Source organism: Ahaetulla prasina, chromosome 6, assembly GCF_028640845.1.
Source record: "Ahaetulla prasina isolate Xishuangbanna chromosome 6, ASM2864084v1, whole genome shotgun sequence".
Lineage (NCBI taxonomy): Eukaryota > Metazoa > Chordata > Lepidosauria > Squamata > Colubridae > Ahaetulla > Ahaetulla prasina.
Genome location: NC_080544.1, coordinates 28,832,714 through 28,858,417, shown reverse-complemented (window position 1 = coordinate 28,858,417; position 25,704 = coordinate 28,832,714). Strand labels below are relative to the sequence as shown.

General features: G+C 44.0%; 1 protein-coding gene across 1 annotated transcript in view; it reads right to left on the bottom strand.

Annotated features, from left to right (window-relative positions):
• The window catches only part of PCDH15 (protocadherin related 15), a 474,186-nt gene that overhangs the window by 417,418 nt on the left and 31,064 nt on the right, over positions 1 to 25,704 (bottom strand). Inside the window, exons 2-3 of the mRNA XM_058188831.1 lie at positions 4,538 to 4,552; positions 3,859 to 3,924 (exon numbers count right to left, since the gene is read on the bottom strand). Coding sequence (XP_058044814.1) covers positions 3,859 to 3,924; positions 4,538 to 4,552 — 81 coding nt within the window. The remainder of the gene's footprint in view (positions 1 to 3,858; positions 3,925 to 4,537; positions 4,553 to 25,704) is intronic.

Here is a 25,704-nt window from a genome sequence, read left to right as displayed (position 1 = left end):
GTCTACTCCAAAGTTGGAAGATCTGGAATGTTTATTATAAAAGAGAATTTAATTCTACTTTAATTTTAAAACAAGCAAGAATATATTCTCCTTAAAGCCTGAATCTTTTTTAAGTCATATGTATGACTTAAATATGTAAAGATAGTCTCATTTTATGTTTTCTTTCTGTTTGAGTGACTTTTGTTTTCAATTATTTCCCCCCTCTGAAATATCACAGTCCTGAAACATCTGACTTTTTAAAAAAATCCTATCATATACTTCCATAAAAACATTTATTTGTGTTCATAAGTTCTTATAGTCTTACTGCTAAGTACAGAAATAACTGTCATTTTAACTGACTGATTTATGAATAATGGATTTCTTTCTATAACAATCAATCCAGAGTGGGTAGCATAAATGGTTTCTAATGCTAAATATGAAGTAGCTTGTAAGAGTTTAAAAATGCTTTAAACAGTTGTGATTTTCTTTCATTATTTTAAAAGTGTGTTTGAAAACCTACTCATTGTATTGCCCTAAATTTTAACAGTGTTTTAACCAACAGATGGATTAGTATTGTAAGAATCCCATGGACTAATTTCAGTGTTTTCTTTTCATTGAAATTGGAATCTTATGAAGAATCTTATGAAGTGATGCATGTCACCTCCATCTAACTTAGGAAGAAATCTATTTTAAATAATTAAATATCTGCACACATTATATTTGATCATCATTCCATTTATTACCAGAATGTCCTGGTGAATTGAAGCGCTGTTGCTGAAGCAGGACTGAGAGTAAATAATTCAGGAACAAGAAGAAATCTTTAAAAATATACTGGTTGATAAGTGTTCAGCACAGGCCTTATTAATTTAGAACTACGAAGAAGAAGAAGAAAGGGCTTAGCACTGGAAATGCACAGAACAAAGAAAAGGAATTTAAGGAAACTCTGTCCTGAAATCAAAAGTAGTCAGAAAAAAATTCCCTCAAAGACAAAAACAATTACCGTATTTTTCAGAGTATAAGACGCACCAGAGTATAAGATGCACCTTAATTTTGGGGGAGTAAAATAGGAAAAAAAAATCTGCTTACCAGTTATTCATCTGGCTAGCATCCTTAGTCTGGTCAGCTTCAACACGTTAGTTTGCTGGTTTTGAGCGCACACTTTTTATTCCCTACTTGGGGATAAAAAACAGCTTCTAAAGCACAGCTGAAAGGGAGCAGCAATGAGAAAAGCAGGCAAAGCACGGAGATCGCTTCACTTGCTAGCGCCTCGTTAGGGCTGGGAAAAAAAGCTTCTAAAGCACAGCTGAGAGTCAGAGGGAGCAGGCAAAGCCTGGAAGATCGCTTCACTCACTAGTGCTTCATTAGAGCTGGAAAAAAGCTTCGATAAAGCTACATTTGGAGTACAAAACACACCCAATTTTTCAGCCTTTTTGGGAGAGGGGAGAAGTGTGTCTTATACTCTGAATAATATGGTATATGTTTCCTTTACACTGAACTAAAATCCCCAACCTATATGCCCCTTGAGCTGTTCCCCTGTGATTCAATAACACCTTCTTTAGGGAACCATTTTCCCTCTGCTAGTCCTTAAGGAAAGCTCTCACTTGTTCTCAGTTGGATTCATTGTTTTTATTTATCGAATTTTATGCTGTCTGACTTCCCAGCAGCTCTGGGTGTTTCATGACAACTAAAACAAGGAGAAACAGTAAAACCAATTACAAAGTTAAAAGATGATGAGAACAACAGACCAGATGGGAATGAAGCAAGAAAATGTTCCTCCACTTCACCAAAGGTGTAGATATAATATGAGGTGTGAGAATAACCTTGAAGAACAAGAAGAAGAGCTGCAGCCAAGGCAACAATCATATAAAAGAAATTGGAGTCCAGGGGAGAAATGTAATTTGAGAAAGCATCTCAGACAGGACCCTCCCTAGTTCTTATAAAGCTAAAGGGAGGGAGGGGCAACACATTCAGACTTGAAAAATTCTATTAATGTAACCTTATAATACAATTAGTTTTGCAATTTATAGCTGTGGTTTCCTAGTTTGGTCTACCTTCAAAGGCTGACCATGAGCTGAAGAGCAATGCTTATCAGTCTTTTTAGCTTTGGGGGGTAATCTAGATCTTGTGGGGGGGATATCTAGATTTTAAACCAACACAATTTACATGCATGCTTTAAATCCAAAAATACACTAAGGGAGAACCTTGTCCACCCCAAGGATAAAACACAAGCTGGGCTATGGATTATGCAGTACAATGCAGTGAGACATGTACAGATCTGTAGATTGGGAAAATAAAACAACCACTTCACAAACACATAGCATATCGTAGGAGAACAAACCCATCAGGACAAGATTCAGCAGTCCATCTGAATTTAAAAGACAAAGGTCACTACGTTGAAGACAGCAAATTCACATTCTGGACAGAGGGGACTGCTGGTTTGAATGAAGGGTCAAAGAGTCCATTTATGTTACGATTGAACAGCCCTCTGTCATTCTTAGGGGAGCAATAAAATATCACCTCCATGACTCAGCACTTTCTAGGCCTGCCCCACCCTTGCTTCTGTTGTTCCCACCTCTCCTGCCTACGAAATCTAGGGTCCAGCCAGGCCTGATTGCCATCAAGCCGGGTCTGGAGGCGTGGCCTGGGGGGGAAAGAGTCAGGGGACGGAGGCCTCATTATCTCCTCCATCTGGCCTGCCTCTGGCTCCTGGAGCTGAGCCAGGGAAGCCGGTGCTCCAGAGGTAAGTCCTGATGGCCCTTTCCCCTCACTTTCCGAGTCACTTTCTGGCAGGGGCCCCAGCTTAGGGGGCGCAGACACAACAAGTGACTAGACCCTAGTTTCCAACCATTTTCAGCAAGGTCATTAAGTGAATTGCTGCAATCGTTAAGTGAATCAAGCAAATCCAGCTTCCCCAATTGATGCTGCTTGTTGGAAACTGTCTGCTAAGGTCGCAAATCATGACCAGGTGATCATATGTTCCTAAAACTGTTCGTAAATGTGAGCCAGTAGCCAAGCAACCTAACTGAGATCACTTGACTGCCAGGATGGTACAAAGACAAGTCACAAATTAACTCTCTCTGAAACCATTGCAACTTTGAATCATTATTAAATGAATGGTTTTAAGTTGAGGATTCCCTGTACACATGCTTTGATTAAAATGGCGACATCTCCTACAATTCAGATTTTAGATGAATAGGACAATACTATGCAGAATGCCTTGGTTCGAAGTCTGAAAACCACATGAATAAGACTGAAAGCAAACAAGAAGAGTTCTAAAACCAATCAATTAGTTGCTCTCCATTGGCTCCTGAACCTGTGATGTTAGCTCTTTCCTTCAGTCCTCAATAATGGCTAAAGACCAAAACATCAGATTAACATTTGAAATCACATTAGGCAAATAATTTATCACTGAAAAGTATGTAAACTAACAAACTCAATAGACCAGAGCAGTGGTGAAATTCAATTTTTTTTTTACTACCGGTTCTGTGGGCGTGGCTTGGTGGGAAAAGCTACTGCAAAATCCCCATTCCCACCCCACTCCAGGGGAAATGATACTGCAAAACTCCATTCCCACCCCCTTCCATGGAAAGGATACTGCAAAATCTCCATTGCCACCCCACTCCTGGAGGAAGGATATTGCAAAATCTCCATTCCCACCCCATTCTGGGGCCAGCCAGAGGTAGGATTTGCCGGATTTCTGAACTACCAGTTCCGCTACCAGTTCTCCACAACCTATCAGAACCTGCTGAATTTCACCCCTGAACCAGAGGCACATACACTTTGAAAATAGAATATAAAACCATTGTGTTGCTGTTAATAATGTATATATTATTTATGGCGGCAATAAGAAATAGTCTCATAATTTACATACTCACTCACCATTCCGACTTTCTTCATCAATTGGAACTATTGTTGCTGGAGGTCCTGCCCTGGCCAACTTGCAGTCTATAAATATAAAAATAAGAGTTATTCTACAGGCCAGAAATTTTGGCATACAAGACAAAATTTGTTGGTAATCATTTTAAGAAGAACAGTGAATATAGCTGTAAAACAATCTGTATTTGGTGCTATCAACTTCCAGAATGTTAAGCCAGATTTTACGTGTCTCTTAATTATGACTACATATAACACAAGGTTTTCTTTAGAAAGCTTTAGCCAGGCATATATTTTTCTTTAAATCCAATGTGAATTGTTTTACTTAAATTTCATATGTTTGGATCGTATCCACAAACACAAGGCCCTTACCATAACACAACACAATAAACATCATTGTTTCGTTTTTAATCATGTCTTGTGCTAAACAGAAACTACTGTGGAACAGAGGGTTTTTCTAGACAAGATGATGTGATGGTAATTTAAACCACAATAAAAAAAGAAAAAAATTGATTACAGAAATAAATCATAATTAAAGCTTCACAGGAGAAAGACACATAATTGAAATTTAATTGCAGCACAAATCTCTAATTAGAGTGAATAGAATTTCAACAAAGTTTTAAACACAGCCACAGTGAAAAATAGACAAACAATTTTCAGCAAGTTTCTCAGTTGGCTTTCTTACCCTCATACTGCCAGTCTGCAAGGAAGTTAAGATTCATCAGTGGAAGCAAAGCAGAATAATGAAAGAAAATAAGTAAGATTTTGTTATGGTTTATTGACATTAAAAAAAAACATATATAAAGCAGTAAAAGTAGAGAACTGAGGTAAAAGTGTAACAGTGCAAACCAATTGCACCAATAGGGGAGATCTTGTTACACTACACTAGTAGTAACTGAAGTATCCTCAAATGGAAAAGGAGGAAAAGTTACCTATAACTAAATAAGTTTAAAATAAACCACCAGTTGCCTTTAAAAATATCTAAAAGCAGAAGAAAACAAACTGACATCTAACAATAGAAAGAAAAATTAAGTCAACAATGCTTTGAGGAAATGAAATATAAATTGCTCATTAAAATGTGAAGAGAATTTACCAACATCTTTCAAGTTAATGAAGGATACAACACATAATTAGTCAGGTTTCTTCAAAGTGACTTAATCATAAATATTACTTCATGAACTGAGCCTAATAACTGTATTTCAATATGCAAAATGGGGTTAATTTTCAAAGACAGAATGGTTTCAAATTAAAAGTTTTGTTTGTCTTGAGCGGTTTTAGATAGTTTTCACGCTTTGAAAACAATCTGGAATTATCAAGTTAAGAGAAAGGTTTATGTTAATGAAGGAAAGTTGGTGATTTTTCTGGGTTGCATTTTTTTTGAGAAACATCCCTTATTATCCCGGGGGATACCCAACTCTCTGAACTAATTTTAGACATACAAAAATAATCAAGTTTCATAACTGAAAAGGCATTTGATAGTGATTTCATAATGCATTGGAATGTTTTATAAAACCTATCTTCATTAATGATTTATTGCTATAATGATGTATTTTATGAACTGTAGGAAATTTGATACTGAATCTCCAGAATTATTCCTACATTTATCCATTCCCTGTACTTGAAACAATTCTATTCAGCCCTTAGGCCTGCATATATATTGTTTACATATAGAAGGTTTTATTTTCATCCCTTGCAGGATTTTATTTATAAAATAAGTTTCAAGAAATATTATTGCAGCCTTTATTCCAGTGGATAAACCTGGATTGCCTAAATTCCATACAAGATATATTGAAAGTTCCAAAGAACCTTGGGCTTTTGAATTAAATTTTACAAATCAGTGACCATTGAAATATATACCTGTATATTGCTTGTGTTGAAAAGATATAAAGCTATCACTTTCTACAGCTGTAATATTTTTATGGAAAACATTCATACTTTCTTTTTTCTTCATCATTCATGTTTTAAATTAAAACTATTTCTTGCTTATATCCCATCTGTTCTTTAATGAGAGTGTTTAGATGGCTGTTTTATTGTAGCCTTGCTCTCATTGTCAAAAGTAAATTGATCAGGAATAATCATAGTGATCTTCATGGATGAGTGGGATATAGCTAGTATATGCCTACAAGTCTTAATGGATATCAGGATTTTTATATAGCTATGCGTCATGTCAACTTTATTATTTATATATATTTATATTACTAGAAACTAGAGAACCAGTTTGGTATAGTGGTTAAGGCATCAGGACAGAAACTGGGAGATTGTGAGTTCTAGTTCCACCTTAGACACAAAGGCTGGGTGACCTTGGGGCAGTCACTTTCTCTCAGTCCTAGGAAGAAGCAATGGCAAACCATTTCTGAAAAAGATTGTTCCAGACAGTTTCTGAGAATCAGATATGATTGAACAGAAGAAAAATGAATATTTCTATTGCACTGCATCCTGGTGGTTCACAGAAGTTACAATAGCACTTAACACAACTGTAATGTATTACTGTAAGTTTTGGCGGGAGTTTTAGGCGGGAAATATCTCGTCTCTGATTGGATGCAGCCTCAGGCTGAAGTGTATATAAGGAGAGGTTTTTCTCCAGAGTTTTGCTGGGTCACACTATATTAAAGAGCTGTTGTCACTAACCTGGTCTCCTGCCTCGTCAATACCCAAACTTAACATTGGCGACGAGGGTGGGATTTTGAGGCAGAGCACCAGAACAGAGCTGAACTCACTACGAGAATCAAACCCAGCAAGGTGACGGCGAATGCAGCGATGACCGGCTACACGCCACCCACTCCGTTTGACCCTGCCCAGGAGACATGGGGAATATATATGACCCGTTTGAAAGTTTCCTGGAGGCAAACGAGCTACAGGAGTCTCCGACAACCGTAAACGGGCTTACTCCATAAGCCACTGTGGGTCCGCAGTCATCGCCGTCGCAGAAGCCCTAGCGGAGCCAACACCGCTACACTCCGTATCGTGGCAGACCCTTCAGACCCTCCTGAAGAATCACTACGCACCAGCCCCGTCCAAATCGTTCGACGTGCGAGTTTGGGGCGCAGGCAACAAGAAGGCGAGTCTATCAGCGACTACATGGCAGCCCTGAGACAAGCCTCCAAGCATTGCGAGTACCGCGATCTGGACGAAGAGCTGCTGGAACAACTTATACGGGGTCAGAGACATCCGTTTGAGGAGACGGTTGCTAGCCAAGAGCAACCTGACATTGGCAAACGCTCTGGACGAAGCCAGAGCCCATGAGATGTCCAACCATGCAGCAGACACTTTACAAAAGCGACTCACGCCGATGGCGGGCGCAAAGCCGAGCACAGTCCACCACGAAGAAACCTATCGTGAGTCAACCAGCGAAGAGGAGGAAGAAGTCCACTACACCGGAAAATCGACAAGGGAAGACCCGGAGGAATGCGGAAGTTGCGGGCGACATCAGCGCCAAAGATGTAAGTTCAGGGACGCCATTTGCGGCGGTGTGAAAGGAAGGGCACCTGGCTCAAGTCTGCCGAGCACCCCAACCTTCCGCCGAAAATTCAAATCGCCAATCAGAGCGGCTCTGAGTCAGAGATGCAAACCCCACATTCCGCGAAATTTCAAACCAGCCAATCAGAGCGCGAGATCGGCGAGGCGACCCGCGATTGGCCAGGAAAGAAAGAGCGAAGTCAAACCGAATGACTGTTACCATAGACCACGCAGCTACCCGCATCAAGAAAAGATCTTCACAAACCCGACAATTGAAGGCGCATCGTGCCGACTGGAAGTAGACACAGGATCAGCTATCACAATCATGTCCTGGGACACTTTTGTGAAAGCCTTGCCGACATCGCAAAGCGCAAGCTACAGAAACAACGGCCCGGGTGCAGGATTACCAGGGCAACCGCATCCCTGTTCGAGGGACAACGACCGTCGAGGTCTGGCACGGGACATACGAAAAGACCCTGCCCATCACGTTAGTCGAGGAACCTTGCCAAGCTTGCTGGGGCTAGACTGGTTCCGGGCGTTGGGAATGGGGTGACTGGCGCCCACCGAGCGGATGCAACCTGCAAAACACCCTAATGGAGGAATTCGCAGACGATTCGAGGACCGTTTAGGCAAGTACAAGGGGACCCCTATCTCCTTCAATTTAGACCCCAAATAGCTCCCATTAGGTTAAAGGCAAGGAGGGTTCCTTTGCACTCAAACCTAAAATCGACAAAGAGTTAGATAAATTAGTCAGCCAGGGATACTAGTGCCAGTTGACTATGCCAAATGGGAGACGCCAATCGTCACCCTATAAAACCAGACGGGTCCATAAGAATTTGCGCTGATTACAAGGCTACCTTGAACAAAGCATTGCAAAAGAGCGCCTACCCAGTTCCAGTAGTGCAACACTTATTGCACTCACTAGGGCACGGACAAGTTTTCGCCAAATTAGACTTGGCACAAGCGTACCAACAGCTACCCGTAGATGCTAGCACAGCTGAAGCCCAGACCATTGTAACGCAGTGCCTTTAAATGCACCGGTTACAGTTTGGGGTGAGTGTGGCCCCGGGCTATTCAAAATCTGATGGAGCGACTCCTACAGGGCTACCAGGAGTCGTGCCCTATTTCGATGATGTGTTGGTATCGGGAAGATTTAAGAGAACTGGGGAGCGGCTGAGGAAAGTTTTGGCCATTTTAGGTCAGCCGGCAGGTTAAAGCAAAAAAAATGCCAGATAGGGGGTCGAATCAGTGGAATTTTGGGATATAGGATAGATAAGAATGGAATTCACCCACTGAGAGCAAAGTCAAAGCGATAAAGAGAGCCCCAGCACCCAAAAACAAGACAGAACTCCAGGCTTTCCTGGGTCTGGTAAACTTTTATGCTGTATTTTTAAAAGACAAGGCAACCGTTGCTGAACCGCTGCACAAGTTGCTTGGAAAAACACTGTTTGGTCTTGGGGAAGTCAGAGAAACAGAGCATTTGAGGCAGTAAAAGTTTGCTATCAAGCGATAGCCTGTTAATACAATACAACAACAGACTGCCGTTAGTATTGGTTTGTGATGCATCCCCTATGGAGTAGGAGCTGTACTTAGCCACAGACTCCCAAACGGCACTGAAGCCCCTATAGCGTTCTATTCACGACGATGTCCCGGCTGAGAGGAATTACAGCCAGCTAGATAGGGAGGCTCTCGCAATAGTGTCAGGGTGAAAAAATTTCACGAATACGTTTTGGGCGAGACTTTGAAATTGTCACTGATCACAGACCGCTATTGGGGTTACTGGCTGGCGACCAACGCCAGTAGCACTCTCACCTAGACTGACCAGATGGACTATTTTCTGGCCGCCTACTCCTACAAGCTGCAGCATCGGCCTGGAAAGGAGCTGGGGCATGCGGACGCACTGAGCAGATGCCCATTGCCAGGGAAATCGAGGACCCCACCCGGGCACCCGTTCTACTAATTGACTCTTTGGACTCTGGCCCAGTCACATCTCAGGAAGTGGCTCGGGCCTCCTACCGGGACGTTGTTTTAAGAACTGTGATTGGATGGGTTCAAGGGATGGCCCGCTGCGCGGCGAGCTTTAAGAGTTTGTAAAGAAAAAGGGAATTGTCTGTACAAGGGGTGCCTGCTCTGGGGGATAGGGTGGTAGTTCCCGAGAAACTGAGGAAAAAGTCCTGGAACTCCTGCATGAGGGTCACCCAGGAATTGTGAGGATGAAGGGTTTGGCTAGGAGCTATGTCTGGTGGCCCCTAATGGACAGGGAAATCAGTGACAGGGTTGGCCGATGCCAAGTATGTCAGGAATCCAGACCACTACCACCTCGGCCCCAGTGTTGGAGTGGGAGAAACCCCAAGGCCCTTGGTCCCGCATACACATTGATTTTGCCGCCCTTCCACGGCCAAACATTTCTAATTGTGGTGGATGCATTCTCCAAATGGCTGGAGATCATCCTAATGAAATCCACAACCGCTGGAGCTGTCATCTCAGCACTAAAACACCTTTTCGCCACGCACGGGCTACCGGACACCCTCGTGTCCGATAACGCCCACAGTTCACCGCAGCATTATTTGAAGGGTACCTGGCTGAAGAGGGCATCCGACATGCCCTCTCAGCGCCGCTCCACCCTCGTCGAGCGGCCTTGCTGAACGCTTTGTTCGGAGTGCGAAGAAGCGCTATCACGAAGCGGCCCCGGCGATTGGCAGGCACAAATCGACGATTCCTAACCGTCAACACAGGACCCCTGTGTGGCCACCGCCGCAGCCCAGCCGAGCTATTAATGGGCGGAAGCTACGGTGCCCGCTAGACCGGCTACACCGAACTACGTACAGGACGGGTTCAAAACAAAACCAGATAGAATCCGAGAGTTAAACATAGGAGACTCAGTGTGGGCACATAATTACAGCGACGGCCCTAACTGGAAGAGGGGATAGTCATAGACAAACGGGCCCCAAATCTTATCTAGTGGAACTAGACGATGGCAGAATCTGAGGCGCCACATAGATCAATTAAGAAACAGATTGAGCGATAAGGCAGAATTAGGCGAGACCAGCCCTGACTATGATTTAATTAACCCCACAGCTGACTGGAGCCAAGAACAAACAGAAAGCGTAAGAACCAAACAGAGACTTATCTGAGTCAGGCGAGGTCCAGCGACACCCTCCGGTCCCTCTAGAGGACAGCAGGTCCGAGCCGGCAATAATCCAGGGCCGGATGGCCGGGAGGAGGAGCTCAGAGGAACGAAAAGTCCCTCCGCAAGCTCGACTCAACTCCAGAAAGTGAACTGCAGGTCCGGGAGAGTCAGGAGACGCCCACGACCTGCAGGACTACGAGAAGTAATATGCAAATATTGGCAAAGTGCCTTCTGGGAGGGAAGGAGTGTAATGTATTACTGTAAGTTTTGGCGGGAGTTTTAGGCGGGAAATATCTCGTCTCTGATTGGATGCAGCCTCAGGCTGAAGTGTATATAAGGAGAGGTTTTTCTCCAGAGTTTTGCTGGGTCACACTATATTAAAGAGCTGTTGTCACTAACCTGGTCTCCTGCCTCGTCAATACCCAAACTTAACAACAACCATGACGCAAAATGAATCCCCAATATATATGATAAAGCATAAATAGAATAGAATTTTATTGGCCAAGTGTGATTGGACACACAAGGAATTTGTCTTGGTGCATATGCTCTCAGTGTACATAAAAGAAAGTGTACATAAAAGAAAGCATCAGCTGTTAGTTGATATGCCTCATTCCAAGAAAATGTCACATCCAAAATGCCCTCTTGAAAAACTCCATTTTCTGCTACATTCAGAAGGAAGCTAACACAAGAACCTAACTTAATTTCCATGGGGGGGGGTAGGATATTACAGAGGGCTGCCGTTGCCCCCAAAAGTCAGGTAAATGAAAAAAATGAAGGAAGGATTACTATGTCCACTGCATGTTGAATGAAAATTCAACAAATAGTACATCTAATTTATTACCCATCTTTTGTTGCTAATAAACTCTTCTATAAGTTTCCAATGAGCTTACTTTCAGATTTTGGAATAGGATTGTAGATAAAGAACATTTGACATAGGTCAGTATGCATTAACCTCCAGAGCAACATGAAACTCACATTGCAAATAACACAATAATTGTATAATTGTATTAATACAGATGAATAATAATAATTATTAATATATTATATTTTGATTATGGTGGTATTTGTCCAGTATTAATTAAATGTTAAGACTATGATGATTTACGTAAGTTAACTTTGAAAGATAAGGAAAAATGCATTCAAAAATATTGCTTGTTCTGAACCAACTTATATCTGTTCCAAATTAGTAATGAAGGAAAACTCAATTCGTTCATATCATTTCACTTACATCCAGATCATGACTGGGCTAAATTCCCCTTATTTCTCCCAAATGTAGCTATACGTCACAATGCTGAATGCTGCTTCAAAACCCTTGAAAATTTATCTCAGAATCTTTATATCACTATACATTAGAAATGGAAGTAATACAGAAGCTTAAAAACATGCACAGATTAGATTATTTCCCCTACAAACTGACAGGCATTCTCAAAGAAGATTAAAACTATTACAAAAGAATATCATATATTGTGAAGGAAGTAGGGGAATGAATGAATAACAGAATAATGCAGTTGGGTGGGACATTGAAGGTCCTCTAGTCCAGGGGTCTCCAACCTTGACAACTTTAAGACTTGTGGGAGTTGAAGTCCACAAATCTTAAAGTTGCCAAGGTTGGAGACTCTTGCTCTAGTCCAACCCCCTGCTAAAGCAGGAGATTCTATATCATTCCAGAAAATTGGCTGTCCAGTCCCTTCTTAAAAGCCTCCAGTGATGGAGCACCAACACTTCTGAAGGCAAGCAGTTCCACTAGTTAATTGTTCTCACTGTCAGGAAATTTCTCCTTAGTTCTAGGTTGCTTCTCTCCTTGATTAGGTTCCATACATTGTTTCTTGTCTTGTCTTCTGGTGCTTTGGAAAATAGGTTGACCCACTTTTCTTTGTGGTAGCCCCTCACTTATTGGAACACTGCTATCATGTCACCTCTAGTCCTTATTTTCACTAGACTAAACAAACCTAATTCCTGCAACCGCTCTTCATATGTTTTAGCCTCCAGCCCCCTAATCATCTTTGTTGCTCTTTTCTGCACTCTTTCCAGAGTCACTACATCTTTTTTGTAATATGGTCACCAAAACCGGATGCAGAATGAGAGAGCTGTTATGGAGAAATTTTATTCAATCCTGAGAAAGAAAATATGAGAAAGAAGCTCAAAACAACCCTGCTTTGACTTTCATGTCTTGCTGGTTTCTAAATTTTAATCCTAATCTTCAGAAGGTTGTTGGTTAGCAATCCACAGCTATCTTGTTATATGCAATGAAATTTTATTTTAATGTATGTCAGTTAGTGTTTTTCAAAGTGACAACAAAGTTATTCTAAATCTAAATCTAAGTCTTTATGCCAGATTTCCTCTATCACATAAGAGTTTCTTTTTATAACAACCAGCCAGGTATCCATGTGGCCCACCTGCTCAACCTCTTCTGTAAGTCATAAAGTGGAAATAACTTGGCAGTTATTTTTTGTGTCCAGGCCCAATATATCTATAGCAGTGACGGCGAACCTTTTTGCCGTCGCATGCCAAAAGTGGGAAGAATGCAGGGGGTTTCTGAGTGCATGTTCCCACATCCATAATTCAATGAGCCCTGTGCATATATGTGCGACTGCCTGCACAACCCCCACTTTTGGCATGCTATGACATGGTGGGCCAGGTAGGCCCATTTTTTGCCCTCCCCAGGTTTCAGAGCCTTTTTAGGAGCCCCTGGGAGGGCAAAAACAGCCTTCTGCACACACACCCCGGAAGCCCTCTAGAGGCCGAAAACGGCCTATTTGCGAAAACGGCCTACCAGAAGGCCCATTTTTCGCTCTCCCCAGGCTCCAGAGGCTTTCTAGGAGCCTGGGGAAGGCTAAAACGGCCTTCCCCATCCCCCGGAGGCAGAAACAGCCTGTTTTCCAACTTCCAATGGGCCCAGAAGGCCCGAAAATCTGAACTAGGACAACCCTCATGTGCCCACAGATATGGTTCCGCGTGCCATCACTGATCAATTGTATTTTGGAATGTTTAAAACTAACTACCATAAAAAAATAGCAGTAATATAATTGTACAGTATGCTGTAAATCTCAGTAACAGATTTAGGATTTCATCATACTAGAAGCTTTGAACTTTGTCATCACACCTGACCTTCATTTTGCCCGCTCTTAGCCTAAAAACAAGTTTCTTTGCAAATCAAGCTTCTTCCATAAATCTAAATGCAGTGATATGTTGCCCTATAGCAAAAAGGAAGCATTAAGAAAATGAAATCCTTGAAAATTATGAGTAAATAAATAACAGTTCTTTGAACTTGCTGATTATTTAAAGGAAACTCACAACACATTTGAAAAATATAACTTTGCCACATTCTTTTTACAAAATTCTAAGTCTCATATACTTAAGGAAAGTGTTAATTAAATGAGCTAACCCATGATTGTATTTTAAGTATTTTCAACACTTTAAATTATCTGCGATGCAAGTGTAAAAACAATGACTCACAATGTTTATTTGAAAATTCAGCGAATTAAAATAAGTATGCCTTCAAAGAGAAAAAGCACACAATAAGAGTAATAACTCTACAAAAATTAAATAAAGCTGTAACTTTCATTTGATATATATATATACTGCCAGCCTTTGAGGTGCATGAGAGTTGAATACCAAAGTTTTAATATTAAAACTACCTAAAACTAACTATTTTGAAATATTACAATACAACTCTGAATATGCCTGTCTTTTCCTTGCCTGTATCATAAAGAATATCAGAGAGGGACAAGTTCAAACAGTCAGAATAGACTTGATGTGACCTTGGAAGTCTTCTAGTCCAATCCCCTGCTCAAGCAGGAGACCCTATACTGTTTCAGACAAGTGGCTGTCCAGTATCTTCTTAAAAGCCTCCAAGCACCCACAACTTTGGAAGACAGCCTGGTCCACCGATTAATTGTCCTCACGGTTAGGAAGTTTCTCCTTAATTCCAGGATGTTTCTCTCCTTGATTAGTTTGCATCCATTGTTTTTTGTCCTGATCTCTGGTGCTTTGGAAAATAAGTTGACCATTCTTTTTGTGGCAGCCCCTCAAATATTGGAATATTATGTCACCCTTAGTCCTTCATTTCTCTAGACAAGCCAGACCCAAATCCTGCAATCGTACTTCATATGTTTTAGTCTTCAGGCTTTTAATCATCTTAGTTGCTCTTGTCTACACTTTTTCCAAAGTGTCAACATCTTTTTTGTAATGTGATGACCAAAACTGAATGCACTATTCCAGATGTGATCTTAGTCTTTCTCAAATTCCGTTGTTGCTTTGGATTCTTCTCTTACCTGTTTCTTGATTGTGGCTCTATTTTCTGCTTCTCAGTGTTACTTTTACACATCCCATTACACAAACATATATAAAGTTTTTTGGGGGGTTGATAGGCAGCTGAAATATACAACCATGAAATATACATGATTACGATCATGAAATATACATGATTACGAGACCATGGGTGCCTACAGGGAGAACATGAGTACAGTTAAGTAAAAAAGAGTTCCTAAAATTTATTCTCTTGACTTGGGAGGAAATAATCTTGCTTTTAATTTATCATTATATTCTAACACAGGGACAATATTATGGAAGTCATGAGAACAATGGAGACCAGCCTTTGAAAGTCATCTGCTGACTTAGGCTTCCTTGTAGTTGGTTGGTTGGACACTGTCAGAATAGACAGATAGACTAGATGTGCCAGGGGTATGATCTAGGAGAGCATTGCTAATGATTGTATGTTCTTATGAAGAAGTGGGTTATATACAGCAGCACAACTTCATTTATATTAAAGTTGTTTCAACGATTAATGGACTACAAAATCACGGGTACCCAAAAACATAAGATAGGATGAGAAATGATAGGTGAATCCATTCTAGTTTGGTCTTGAGTAATGTTTGCTCATATAGCCAGGAGTCAGAATCATAGCTGATGAATGAATCTAAGGTGAAGGGTTAGGATGGCCAGAGGCAATATGGATGCACAGAGGCTCTCCTACCAAACATCATGTTTTACAGATCTCATAGGTCAAAGCTTACTCAATTTGAGTGATATGATTTTTCTTTTTCATTACTGGAAGGGAAAGAAATGCCTCTGTAGAAAAGCTGGGGAGGTTTCTGTCCTGAAACTATTACAGCCTCTTCCAATATTCCAAACTATTTGTCAGTGAATTGAAAGTGTACCATCTTATAGATGACATGTTTTCCCCACATAGAAGAAAAATGAAAAATTGTGTGGGGGAACTGATAATCTTTTGGCAGGAAGAAAGAAGGTATCTGCAATTTAAAACATTTAAATTAGACTGCAGAAAGTATAATAGTGAAGCAATTATTTGTATTTATTTGTCTGGATTTTTTTTTTTTTTGCCTTGAGGAATCATATCAGAATTTTTTGTCAGGTAAGAGATTGTATTGCAAGATTCTAACCAGCATTTATATGCATTCCCTCCATGCCATCACCTAAAACCTCCAACTTCAATGCATGTTTAAAGAAACTCCTTTAAAAGAAATCTCTCTCTGTGTATAGCTATATAGATATCCTGAATAGAATAGAATAGAATAGAATAGAATAGAATAGAATAGAATAGAATAGAATAGAATAGAATAGAATAGAATAGAGAATGGGAATGGGAATGGGAATGAGAATGGGATTAGAATAGAACATAACAGAATAGAATAGAATTTTTATTGGCCAAGTGTGATTGGACACACAAGGAATTTGTCTTGGTGCATATGCATATGCTCTCAGTGTACACATATGTTGATATAAGGAATAGGTTAGAATAGTTGTGTTTGAAATTCTGCATAGAAATCCCTGTGCTCCACTCTTGAAAGATCTGCATTCATCTAAGAACAGATTTCTAACTTTTCTGAAATGTTTAATATTTACAGACCCAAATATGCATGCAAAGTCAAGCGGCTTGCTCAGCCTCACATCTCATGCGTTTTTGAAAACCCTTTAATTGGTGAATTAAATATGAACAAGATTGTCCAAGGAAGTTGTTTTGGTTAACTAGAGGATTCAATCGTGCATCATATATTTGCAATCTTTAGAAGAATTTCATTTCATTTCATTTCATTTATTTGATTTTTATACCGCCCTTCTCCCAAAGGACTCAGGGCGGTGTACAGGCAAATAAAAACAGACAAGACAGTATTATATAAAATGCAAGATTAAAAAACTTATTATAATTTGCCTAAAAATTTAAAAAATATAGAAACTAAAACCCCATTTAAAATTAATAATAAAAACTATAAAATCCATAAAATTTAAGCCAGCCCCGCGCGAATAAAAAGGTCTGTCTTCAGTTCGCAGCGAAAGGTCCGAAGGTCAGGTATTTGGTGCAGACCCGGGGGAAGTTCGTTCCAGAGTGTGGGAGCCCCCACAGAGAAGGACCTTCCCCTGGGGGCCCCCAGCCGACACTGCTTGGCGGACGGCACCCTGAGAAGTCCCTCTCTGTGAGAGCGTACGGGTCGGTGGGAGGCATATGGTAAACAGCAGACGGTCCCGTAAGTACCCAGGCCCTAAGCCATGGAGCGCTTTAAAGGTCATAACCAAAACCTTAAAGTGCACCCGAAAAGCCACAGGTAGCCAGTGCAGTCTGCGCAGGAGAGGTGTTACATGGGAGGTACGCGACACTCCCTCTATCACCCGCGCAGCTGCATTCTGGACTAACTGAAGCCTTCGAGTGCACTTCAAGGGGAGCCCCAAACAAGAAGAATGTTTCAGGGTTGTTGTTTTTTTTATGTACTAGAAAACCGCAAAGGTAAGTCTTGTTTGTATGATTATCACCTTGTTTTTTAAAGGATGCAGAGTAGTGACTGATGTACATACCCTTCAAGGAAATTGGAGGGTGCAGATGAAATATTGGTAAACTGAAAAGGAATGTCCAAGTGGATATGAAAAAAAATGAAAGAAACCTATTCAGTTTTTATGTTATCTTGGGGGGCTTGCTTGATTTAACACACTGTAAAAAGCTGCCTCCTAGAGTTGTTCCATCTGACTTCCTTAGAAAGACTAAAGTAGTGATCATTAACATTCATCTACTCTTGTTCCCAAACTGTGTCCTGCACTACCCGCTGTCAGGGTTCCAAGTAATACACCCATAGCAAACAGAACTCCAAAGTAAGCAGTTTCCTCAAATAACAAGTTTATTGGATATATCATGTTGGCACAGACTGGTGCAAACCAACTCTAAAGGTTCCCTCAATTTTCACCTAATTAAAAGTGAAAGTTCTTCCCCCTTTCCCAAACAATCAGTCACATGGTCGAATCAAGGTGCTGTCCGGTTGCTTGGAAACTTCACTCCTCCTCTCTTCAGCTACCTGTGGGAATGTCCTTTAACAACAAAACCCCAGCTATCTATATTCCCCCTCCTGTTCCTCATCACCATAGTGGCAACAATGAAGCCCCCAAGATGGCCTCACTTAGGTTAGCTTCAGAGCTGACACCTGCTCAACTTGGTCATTAGGTGACTTCAACAAATCCTAGTACAAAAATAATTATGTTCCCTCTCTCAGCATGTTGAGAATCACCATCATTAACCAATCAGTGCTCCTCCCTCAGTTGATCAGTAGGGCCTTGTCAAAAACATAGTAATTCAGTCCACACCCTGCTCAAATTGCTGGAATTCTAGATTTAGATAGTTAGAAAGAAAGAAATATTCAGACCACTCCTCCCAAAAAGAAAATAAATCAAATTGTTATCTAGTGCAACTATCAGATTTAAAACATGACAGTGGACATTCTGCGCATGTCCAAGATGGCCGCCTAACGAGGTCTCAGAGCGGGCGTTGGTGAGATGTCCCGTGTCCTGAAGCAGCGTTGGACGTTCTAGCCGACTTGGTTCTGTCTGGCCGGATAGATCATCTACTCAGCAACCGCAGGAGGGGTTTTTCGCCCTCGAGGAGTTTGCGGTTGCTGAGTGCCGAGCCAGTCGAATCGAGTCGGTGGAAAGGGCAGAAGGGCGGTGAAATGGCGACGGCTCTGTTGGGGCGGGGCTGCGAGGCTCCGGCCTGCTTTCCCGGCCTTCTTTCCCGGCGGAGATTTCCTGTTCGCCGACTGCTGAGGCTGGTATCCTGCTGGAATTCGATCAGGCCGACCTGCCTGCCTGGCTGGATGGATGATCTGCTTGGCGATCATCCATCAGACCATGGGAGGGTTTTGCCCTCGAGGTATTTGCGGTCGCCGAGTTCCGGGCCAGGAACAGAGCAGAGTCGGCGGAAACGGGGCGATGAAATGGCGGTGGTTTCGATGGGGTGGGGCGGTGATGCCCGGCCTATCGTCCAGCCTGTTTTCCGGCCCGTTCTTAGGCAGCGTTTATCCCAGCTTCTCCGGCCTTCTGGGGCGACGGTATTTGCAGTTTGGATGAGGGTTGTCTTGAACTGCCCCTTAAAAACTCGATCCAGGAATCCCGGCTTAACCTGGGTTTAACTTTGGTTTAAGCTACGGATTTTCAGCATCCCGTCAAGGCCCCCCCCCCCATGGGACCTGTGGAGTGGAGTGGAGGATGTCATCTGGGCCGTTGGGATGTTTATTAGACCGGCTATTTCTACCTTTCTACCTTGATGGTCTGCGGAAGAGATTATGCTCATGGACTGCTTTGAGAGCATTTATCCTGCTTTTTCATCCTGTTTTATCATCTTATCTTCTGTGGGCTTCACGCTTCCCGCCCTCAAAAAAAAATGACTGCTGTATTACCATCAGTGACATTGGACGAACTCTTGTTATGCCCGATATGAGATATGAGATATTCTCCGTTGGAACTCCGTCGTCTGCGAGGTGCCCCCGCCTCGCAGAAATGGCCCTCTACGTTATCGGGGGCCTATCTTAATGACGGGTTTTGGGACCCAGAGAGATGGCATGCATCGAAGAAGAATCTTTGGGGGTTTTTTAATAGGTTTTTAAATAAGGGGTTTTTAAAGGGGGGGAGGGGTGTGACGGGTAGGGGGAGAAGCCCGTTGGGGAGGGTATGTCCAGTCCCAGCGCGAGCTCATAGCAGCACTTTATCTGGTCCGAAGACAGGGGGGGAAGGGGATGTTCCGAGCGTAGAGTGTTATTCCATCTGTACGGTAAGTGGGAGAGGCAGATATGGCGGAGGCAAGGGGCCGTATCATTCTGTGGGAGCACGTGGTCGATGTCTAAAAGCGATCACGTGCTCCAGCCCCTTAGTCCTTACTCGTTCCCCGGATGGTCAGGATCCTCAGAGCCTGGGTCTTCGACTGATGTTATGCAATGCCCGGTCCGTGACTAATAAGGCTCCCTTGATCTGTGACCTTATTCAGAGGGAGTCCACGGACTTTATGGGCATTACGGAGACTTGGTTGGGCACAGAGGGGGGTGTACCCCTGGTTGAACTGTGCCCTCCAGGTTTCCGCGCATTCCATCAGCCGAGGGCCCAAGGTAGGGGTGGGGGGGTGGCGGTTGTGATTAAAGAAAGTCTAGAACCGAGGGAATCCACTGTGCCTCAGATAGCTGGTTGTGAATCCCTCCTTGTGAAGTGGGGCCATAGGAATCAGATGGGCTTGTTGATCGCGTACCTGGCTCCTTGCTGCGTGACTACAGTCCTGCCTGAGCTACTAGAGGTGCTTGCCGGGGTGGCGGTTGAGATTCCGAGACTTTTAGTCATGGGGGATTTCAACTTGCCATCGGCCGGCTTGTCATCAATGGTGGTCCAGGAGTTCCAGGCTTCCATGACGGCCTTGGACCTGATTCAAGTAATTGATGGCCCCACACACACCGGGGGAGGCACACTAGACATGATTTTTATCTCTGGACAGTGGTTTAATGATCTGGAAGTAGGAGATTTAGTGACAGAACCAGTGTCATGGTCAGATCATTTTCTCCTTCGCCTGGACTTTCGGACCACCGCTCACCATCGCAGGGAGATGGAGCCAATGCGTTGGTTCCGTCCCAGGCGCCTGATGAACCCTGAGAGGTTCCAGATGGAGCTTGGGCCGTTCCCTGAGGATCTTGCCCACGGCATGACTGAAGAACTAGTCACGGCCTGGGAACGGGCCGCGGCTGGGGCTTTGGACCGTGTCGTGCCTTTGCGGCCTCTGACCCGGCGTAGATCTCAATTGGCTCCTTGGTTCTCCGAGGAGCTGAGGGAGATGAAACGCCGGAGAAGACACCTAGAGAGCACCTGGAGGTCTAGTCGTTCCGAGGCTGACCGGACACTAGTGAAGTCTTTTACTAAGACCTATCTAGTGGCAATGAGGGAGGCGAAACATTCTTACGTTTCCACCCTCATTGCATCGGCAGATAACCGCCCGGCCGCCCTGTTTCGGGTGGTCCGTTCCCTCCTTCGTCAGGAGGGACGGGATGACCCCTTACAGGGACGTGCCGAGGAGTTTAACGGTTATCTATACGATAAAATCGTTCAGCTCCGGAATAGTCTGGACCAAAATTGCGATGATCCAAGCGGGATGACAGAGCCTTGTCTTGTTGAGGTTATTTGGGATGAGTTTGATTCTGTGACTCTCAAGGATGTGGACAGGTTGCTGGGGAGGTTACATGCAACCACATGTTTACTGGACCCGTGTCCCTTCTGGTTAGTACTGGCTACTCAGGAGGTGACACGAGGCTGGCTCCAGGGAATTATAAATGCTTCTTTGATGGAAGGGGTTTTCCCTGCCGCCTTGAAAGAGGCGGTGGTGAGACCCCTCCTCAAGAAGCCTTCCCTGGATCCAGCTATTTTGGGTAATTACCGTCCAGTCTCCAACCTTCGCTTTGTGGCGAAGGTTGTAGAGAGTGTGGTTGCTTGGCAGCTTCCCCAGTACCTGGATGAAGCTGTCTATCTAGACCCGTTCCAGTCCGGTTTCCGGCCCGGTCATAGCACAGAGACAGCTTTGGTCGCGTTGGTGGATGACCTCTGGAGGGCCAGGGATAGGGGTTGTTCCTCTGCCCTGGTCCTATTAGATCTCTCAGCGGCGTTCGATACCATCGACCATGGTATCTTGCTGCACCGGTTGGGGGATTTCGGAGTGGGAGGCACCGTTTATCGGTGGTTCTCCTCCTATCTCTCCGACCGGTCGCAGATGGTGTTGACAGGGGGGCAGAGATCGACCGCGAGGCGCCTCACTTGTGGGGTGCCGCAGGGGTCGATTCTCTCGCCTCTCCTGTTCAACATCTACATGAAGCCGTTGGGTGAGGTCATCAGTGGTTTCGGGGTGAGTTACCACCTGTACGCTGATGATACGCAGCTGTACTTTTCCACCCCGGATCACCCCAACGAAGCTGTCGAAGTGCTGTCCCGGTGTCTGGAAGTCGTACAGGTCTGGATGGGGAGAAACAGACTCAAGCTCAATCCCTCCAAGACGGAGTGGCTGTGGATGCCGGCACCCCGGTACAGCCAGCTGCAGCTGCAGCTGGCTGTTGGGGGCGAGTTATTGGCCCCAATGGAAAGGGTGCGCAACTTGGGCGTCCTCCTGGATGGGCGGCTGTCGTTTGACGATCATTTGGCGGCTGTCTCCCGGAGGGCTTTTTACCAAGTACGCTTGGTCCGCCAGTTGCGCCCCTTCCTTGACCGGGATGCCTTATGCACGGTCACTCACGCTCTTGTCACTTCCCGTTTGGATTATTGCAATGCTCTCTACATGGGGCTGCCCTTGAAGTGCACCCGGAGGCTGCAGCTAGTCCAGAATGCAGCTGCGCGGGTAATAGTGGGAGCAACACGTTTCTCCCATGTAACACCAATCCTGCGCGGCTTGCACTGGCTTCCTGTAGTATTTCGGGTGCGCTTTAAGATCCTGGTTACCACCTTCAAAGCGCTCCATGGCTTAGGACCCGGGTACTTATGGGACCACCTGCTGTTACCTTATGCCTCCCACTGACCCGTACGCTCACACAGAGAGGGTCTTCTGTCGGCTGGCGGCCCCCAGGGGCAGGGCCTTCTCGGTGGGAGCTCCTACGCTCTGGAACGAACTTCCCCCTGGATTACGTCAAGTGCCTGATCTTCGGACCGTTCGCCGTGAGCTGAAGACACACTTATTTATTCAAGCGGGACTGGCCTAATATTTTTAAATTTTCAACTGGGGTTTTATCATCATTTTAGGGTTTGGAATTTTAAATTTTTAATACTGGCCATTTCTTCTAATTTGCTCGGTTTTAAATTGTTGTTTTAATTGTATATTTTTTATATTTTTATCTTTTGGCTGTTCACCGCCCTGAGTCCCTCGGGAGAAGGGCGGTATAAAAATTTAATAAATAAATAAATAAAATAAAATACAACAAACTGTTGTGGCCCACCAGCTGCCAGCAGAGCTAGCAGCAGAGTCAGATGAGGAGGAGTGGGAGTGGGAGTGGGAGCCTGGGCCAGCTTTGGAGCTTTTGGAAGGCTCTGATGAAGAATCAGAATCAGATGCAGATGCAAAGATGGGGCCTTCTCTACGAACCCAGGTCCAGGTGGAGAGGCAGCTGTCTTTGGGACTCAGCTGAGTGAGAGGGAGAAACAGATGGGGCCCATCCCAGATGCACATATATGTAGAGAGGGGAGGGGAGCGGAGCAGAGCAGAGCAACGGAAGCCAATAAGCCAGGGGTGGGCTTCAAAAATTTTAGCAAGGGGTTCTCTGCCCATTTGCTGGGTGGGCGTGGCCATGGTGGGCATGGCCTAGTCAGCCTCCTACACCACGGTATGGGTGTGTGTTTTTGCCCTCCCTGGACTCCAGAGGCTTTTCTTGAGCCTCTGGGAGGGCAAAAATGACCTCCCCAGGCTCTGAATATCTTCTGGAGGCCAGAAACGGGCCCATTTCTGATCTTCCCGAACTTCCAGTAGGCCTATTTTTTGCCCTCCCCGAGCCTCTGTGAGCATTGTGCACTTACCTACAACCAAAATGGGCCACATGGGAACTCCTGGGAGAGGTGGGGTGGGTGGGAAGAGCCAGCCAGGAGTGGGATTTGGGGGGTTCTCTGAACTGCACAGAATCTTAGCTAGAAGTTCTCCCAAACCGCTGTGAACCCCCAGCAGTCCACCCCTGCAATAAGCTGTTTCTGAGGGAAAAGAAGTTGTAGATGCTAGCCAGTCCCTCCCTGGCTGGGAAATAAATAGGAGGGTTTGGGAGTGGCCTGTTGTCTCAGACAACCATTTGTTTTCTAGTGTACATCAATCAAATTGGATTCCTTTGCCAGAACCAGGTTTGCCGGGACTAATTGCTCTGTATTTGAGGTGCCAACTGAGTCTTCCTGCTGGGAAATAATAGGTAGTGAATTTGCCTCAGCCGGGGTAAACAGTGTTATTGCTTGGCTTAATCATTGAAGGACTTTTTATCTTGAGTACTCATGTGAACAAAGACTGTTCCTACCGTGTTTTAAAAAGGGGTTGTTTTACACGTAATTAAGTGGTTTCTCTTTGCTTGCGAAGGCTGGGTCAGAATATAAACAAACAAACACAAACTTCTGTGTATTTGTAATGGGAAGCTAGTTCTATTTTTCTATTCCACTCCCACTCCGATGAACGAGTCACAGAAGTCCGTAACAAACTTGGCAAAGAAGCCTTTGCAGCTTGCCAAGTTCCTTCGAGGTTTATCAGGGCAGGCAGGAGTCCAAGTTGTGACTTCAGCGATAGAGTCCGATATCAGCAAACTAGATAAGACTTTGCTTGACTCAAGGTTGGAATGCCAAAAGCAGGTCCTTTATATAGGCTGTGGGGTGTGGCTCCATGACTCAGCATTTATCCAGGCCTGCCCCACCCTTCCTTCTGCTGGCGTCGCCTCTCAGATCTCCGGAAGTGAGGGTCCACCCACTCTGAATTGTTTTCAGCTGGATCTGCTGTCAGTGTCTGGGAAAGGGAGGGGTCAGAGGGAGTAGGCCCGGTTAATGCCACCACCTGGCTGGCTTCCTGCTCTGAAGGCTGAGCCAAAGGAACACACGCTGTATGAGTGAGGTTTATCGGGCTTGTCCTTTCACTCCTTGAATCCTCTCCGGGCATGGGGCCAGGGCCAGGGGCTGGAGTCATGACAGGCCATTCATCTTCATTATCAGACTCCAAGTCTGATAAAAGGCCCGGTTGGAGACGGTAGGGGCCTGGCTGAGGAGAGGAGGGAGGACGAGTCACAACACATATTAAAAACATGTCCTTTTTGTGCCCTCAAGTCAGTCTTGATTGCTTGCAATTTTCTCAAGAAGTTCCTGCAATTTTCTTGGCTTTGAGAGTGCTGTTCTAGGCAGAACTAGAATTCACAATTTTCCTGGTGAATAAACTTTAACCCCAAATTGGCTGTCTAAATAGGAACATCCTCACAGAAAGCAAAACCAAACAACCAGAAGTAACAAAACCCAATGAAAGTGCCAAAAGCAGCATGTTATCATGGAATCAGTTTGTAACCAAGCTGTCCTCTCAAGCTGACAGCTGTCCTCTAAACTTAACTAAGTTTATAGGCTGCGGTAGTGACAGAAATGAAAAGAACAAGGAAGAAAGATAAAAGGAAAGGAAAGGAACCGAACGCTTTTAGGTAACAAGACCTGAACTTCACCGTAAGGACATGTCAATTCTGCAACTATATTAGTCTCCCTTGCCACTCTGACATGTAGCAAAAGAAAATAGCTTTAAAATGCCGGCAGATCTCTTTGTTCCCTGCCAAAGAATAGTTATAGATAGCCAGAACTCCTATTAATTTCACTTTTGTGAAAACAAGACAGCATTTCTTATAAAGGACCTTGGGGTGGTTGGAGCTGAGGGGGGGGGGGAAAGGAGGCAAGGAAAACACTCTGCAGAGCTTCAGGATTTCAAAAAGAAAGATAGCCGGCTTTTTTTTGGCAATTTGGGTTATATCTTGGCTAAGCTAGCAATATATCAGTTCGGCAGCTGAGCATTAGCCAATGTCATGAGGTCAGGGAGGTTCAGTTGCTTTTAAACTATCACAGTGTCCTTGTGGGGAATTGTCCTTAGATTATAAGCTATTACTTTTCAATTATATATCACCTTGACGGATTTATTTTAGTTTGTACAAAGATAGCGACTAAGTCGTGAGTACAGATTGTACAATTATTTTTTTTTATTAGCTGCATATTAATGTATTAATGTAAGGGATGCAGTGGCTCAATGGCTAAGACACTGAGCTTGTCGATCGAATGGTCGGCAGTTCAGTGGTTCGAATCCCTAGTGCCACATAACGGGGTGAGCTCCCGTTCCTTGTCCCAGCTTCTGCCAACCTAGCAGTTCGAAAGCACATTAAAAAAATGCAAGTAGGAAAACAGGGACCACCTTTGGTGGGAAGATAACAGCGTTCTGTGTGCCTTTGGCATTGAGTCATGACGGCCACATGACCACGGAAATGTTTTCGGACAGCGCT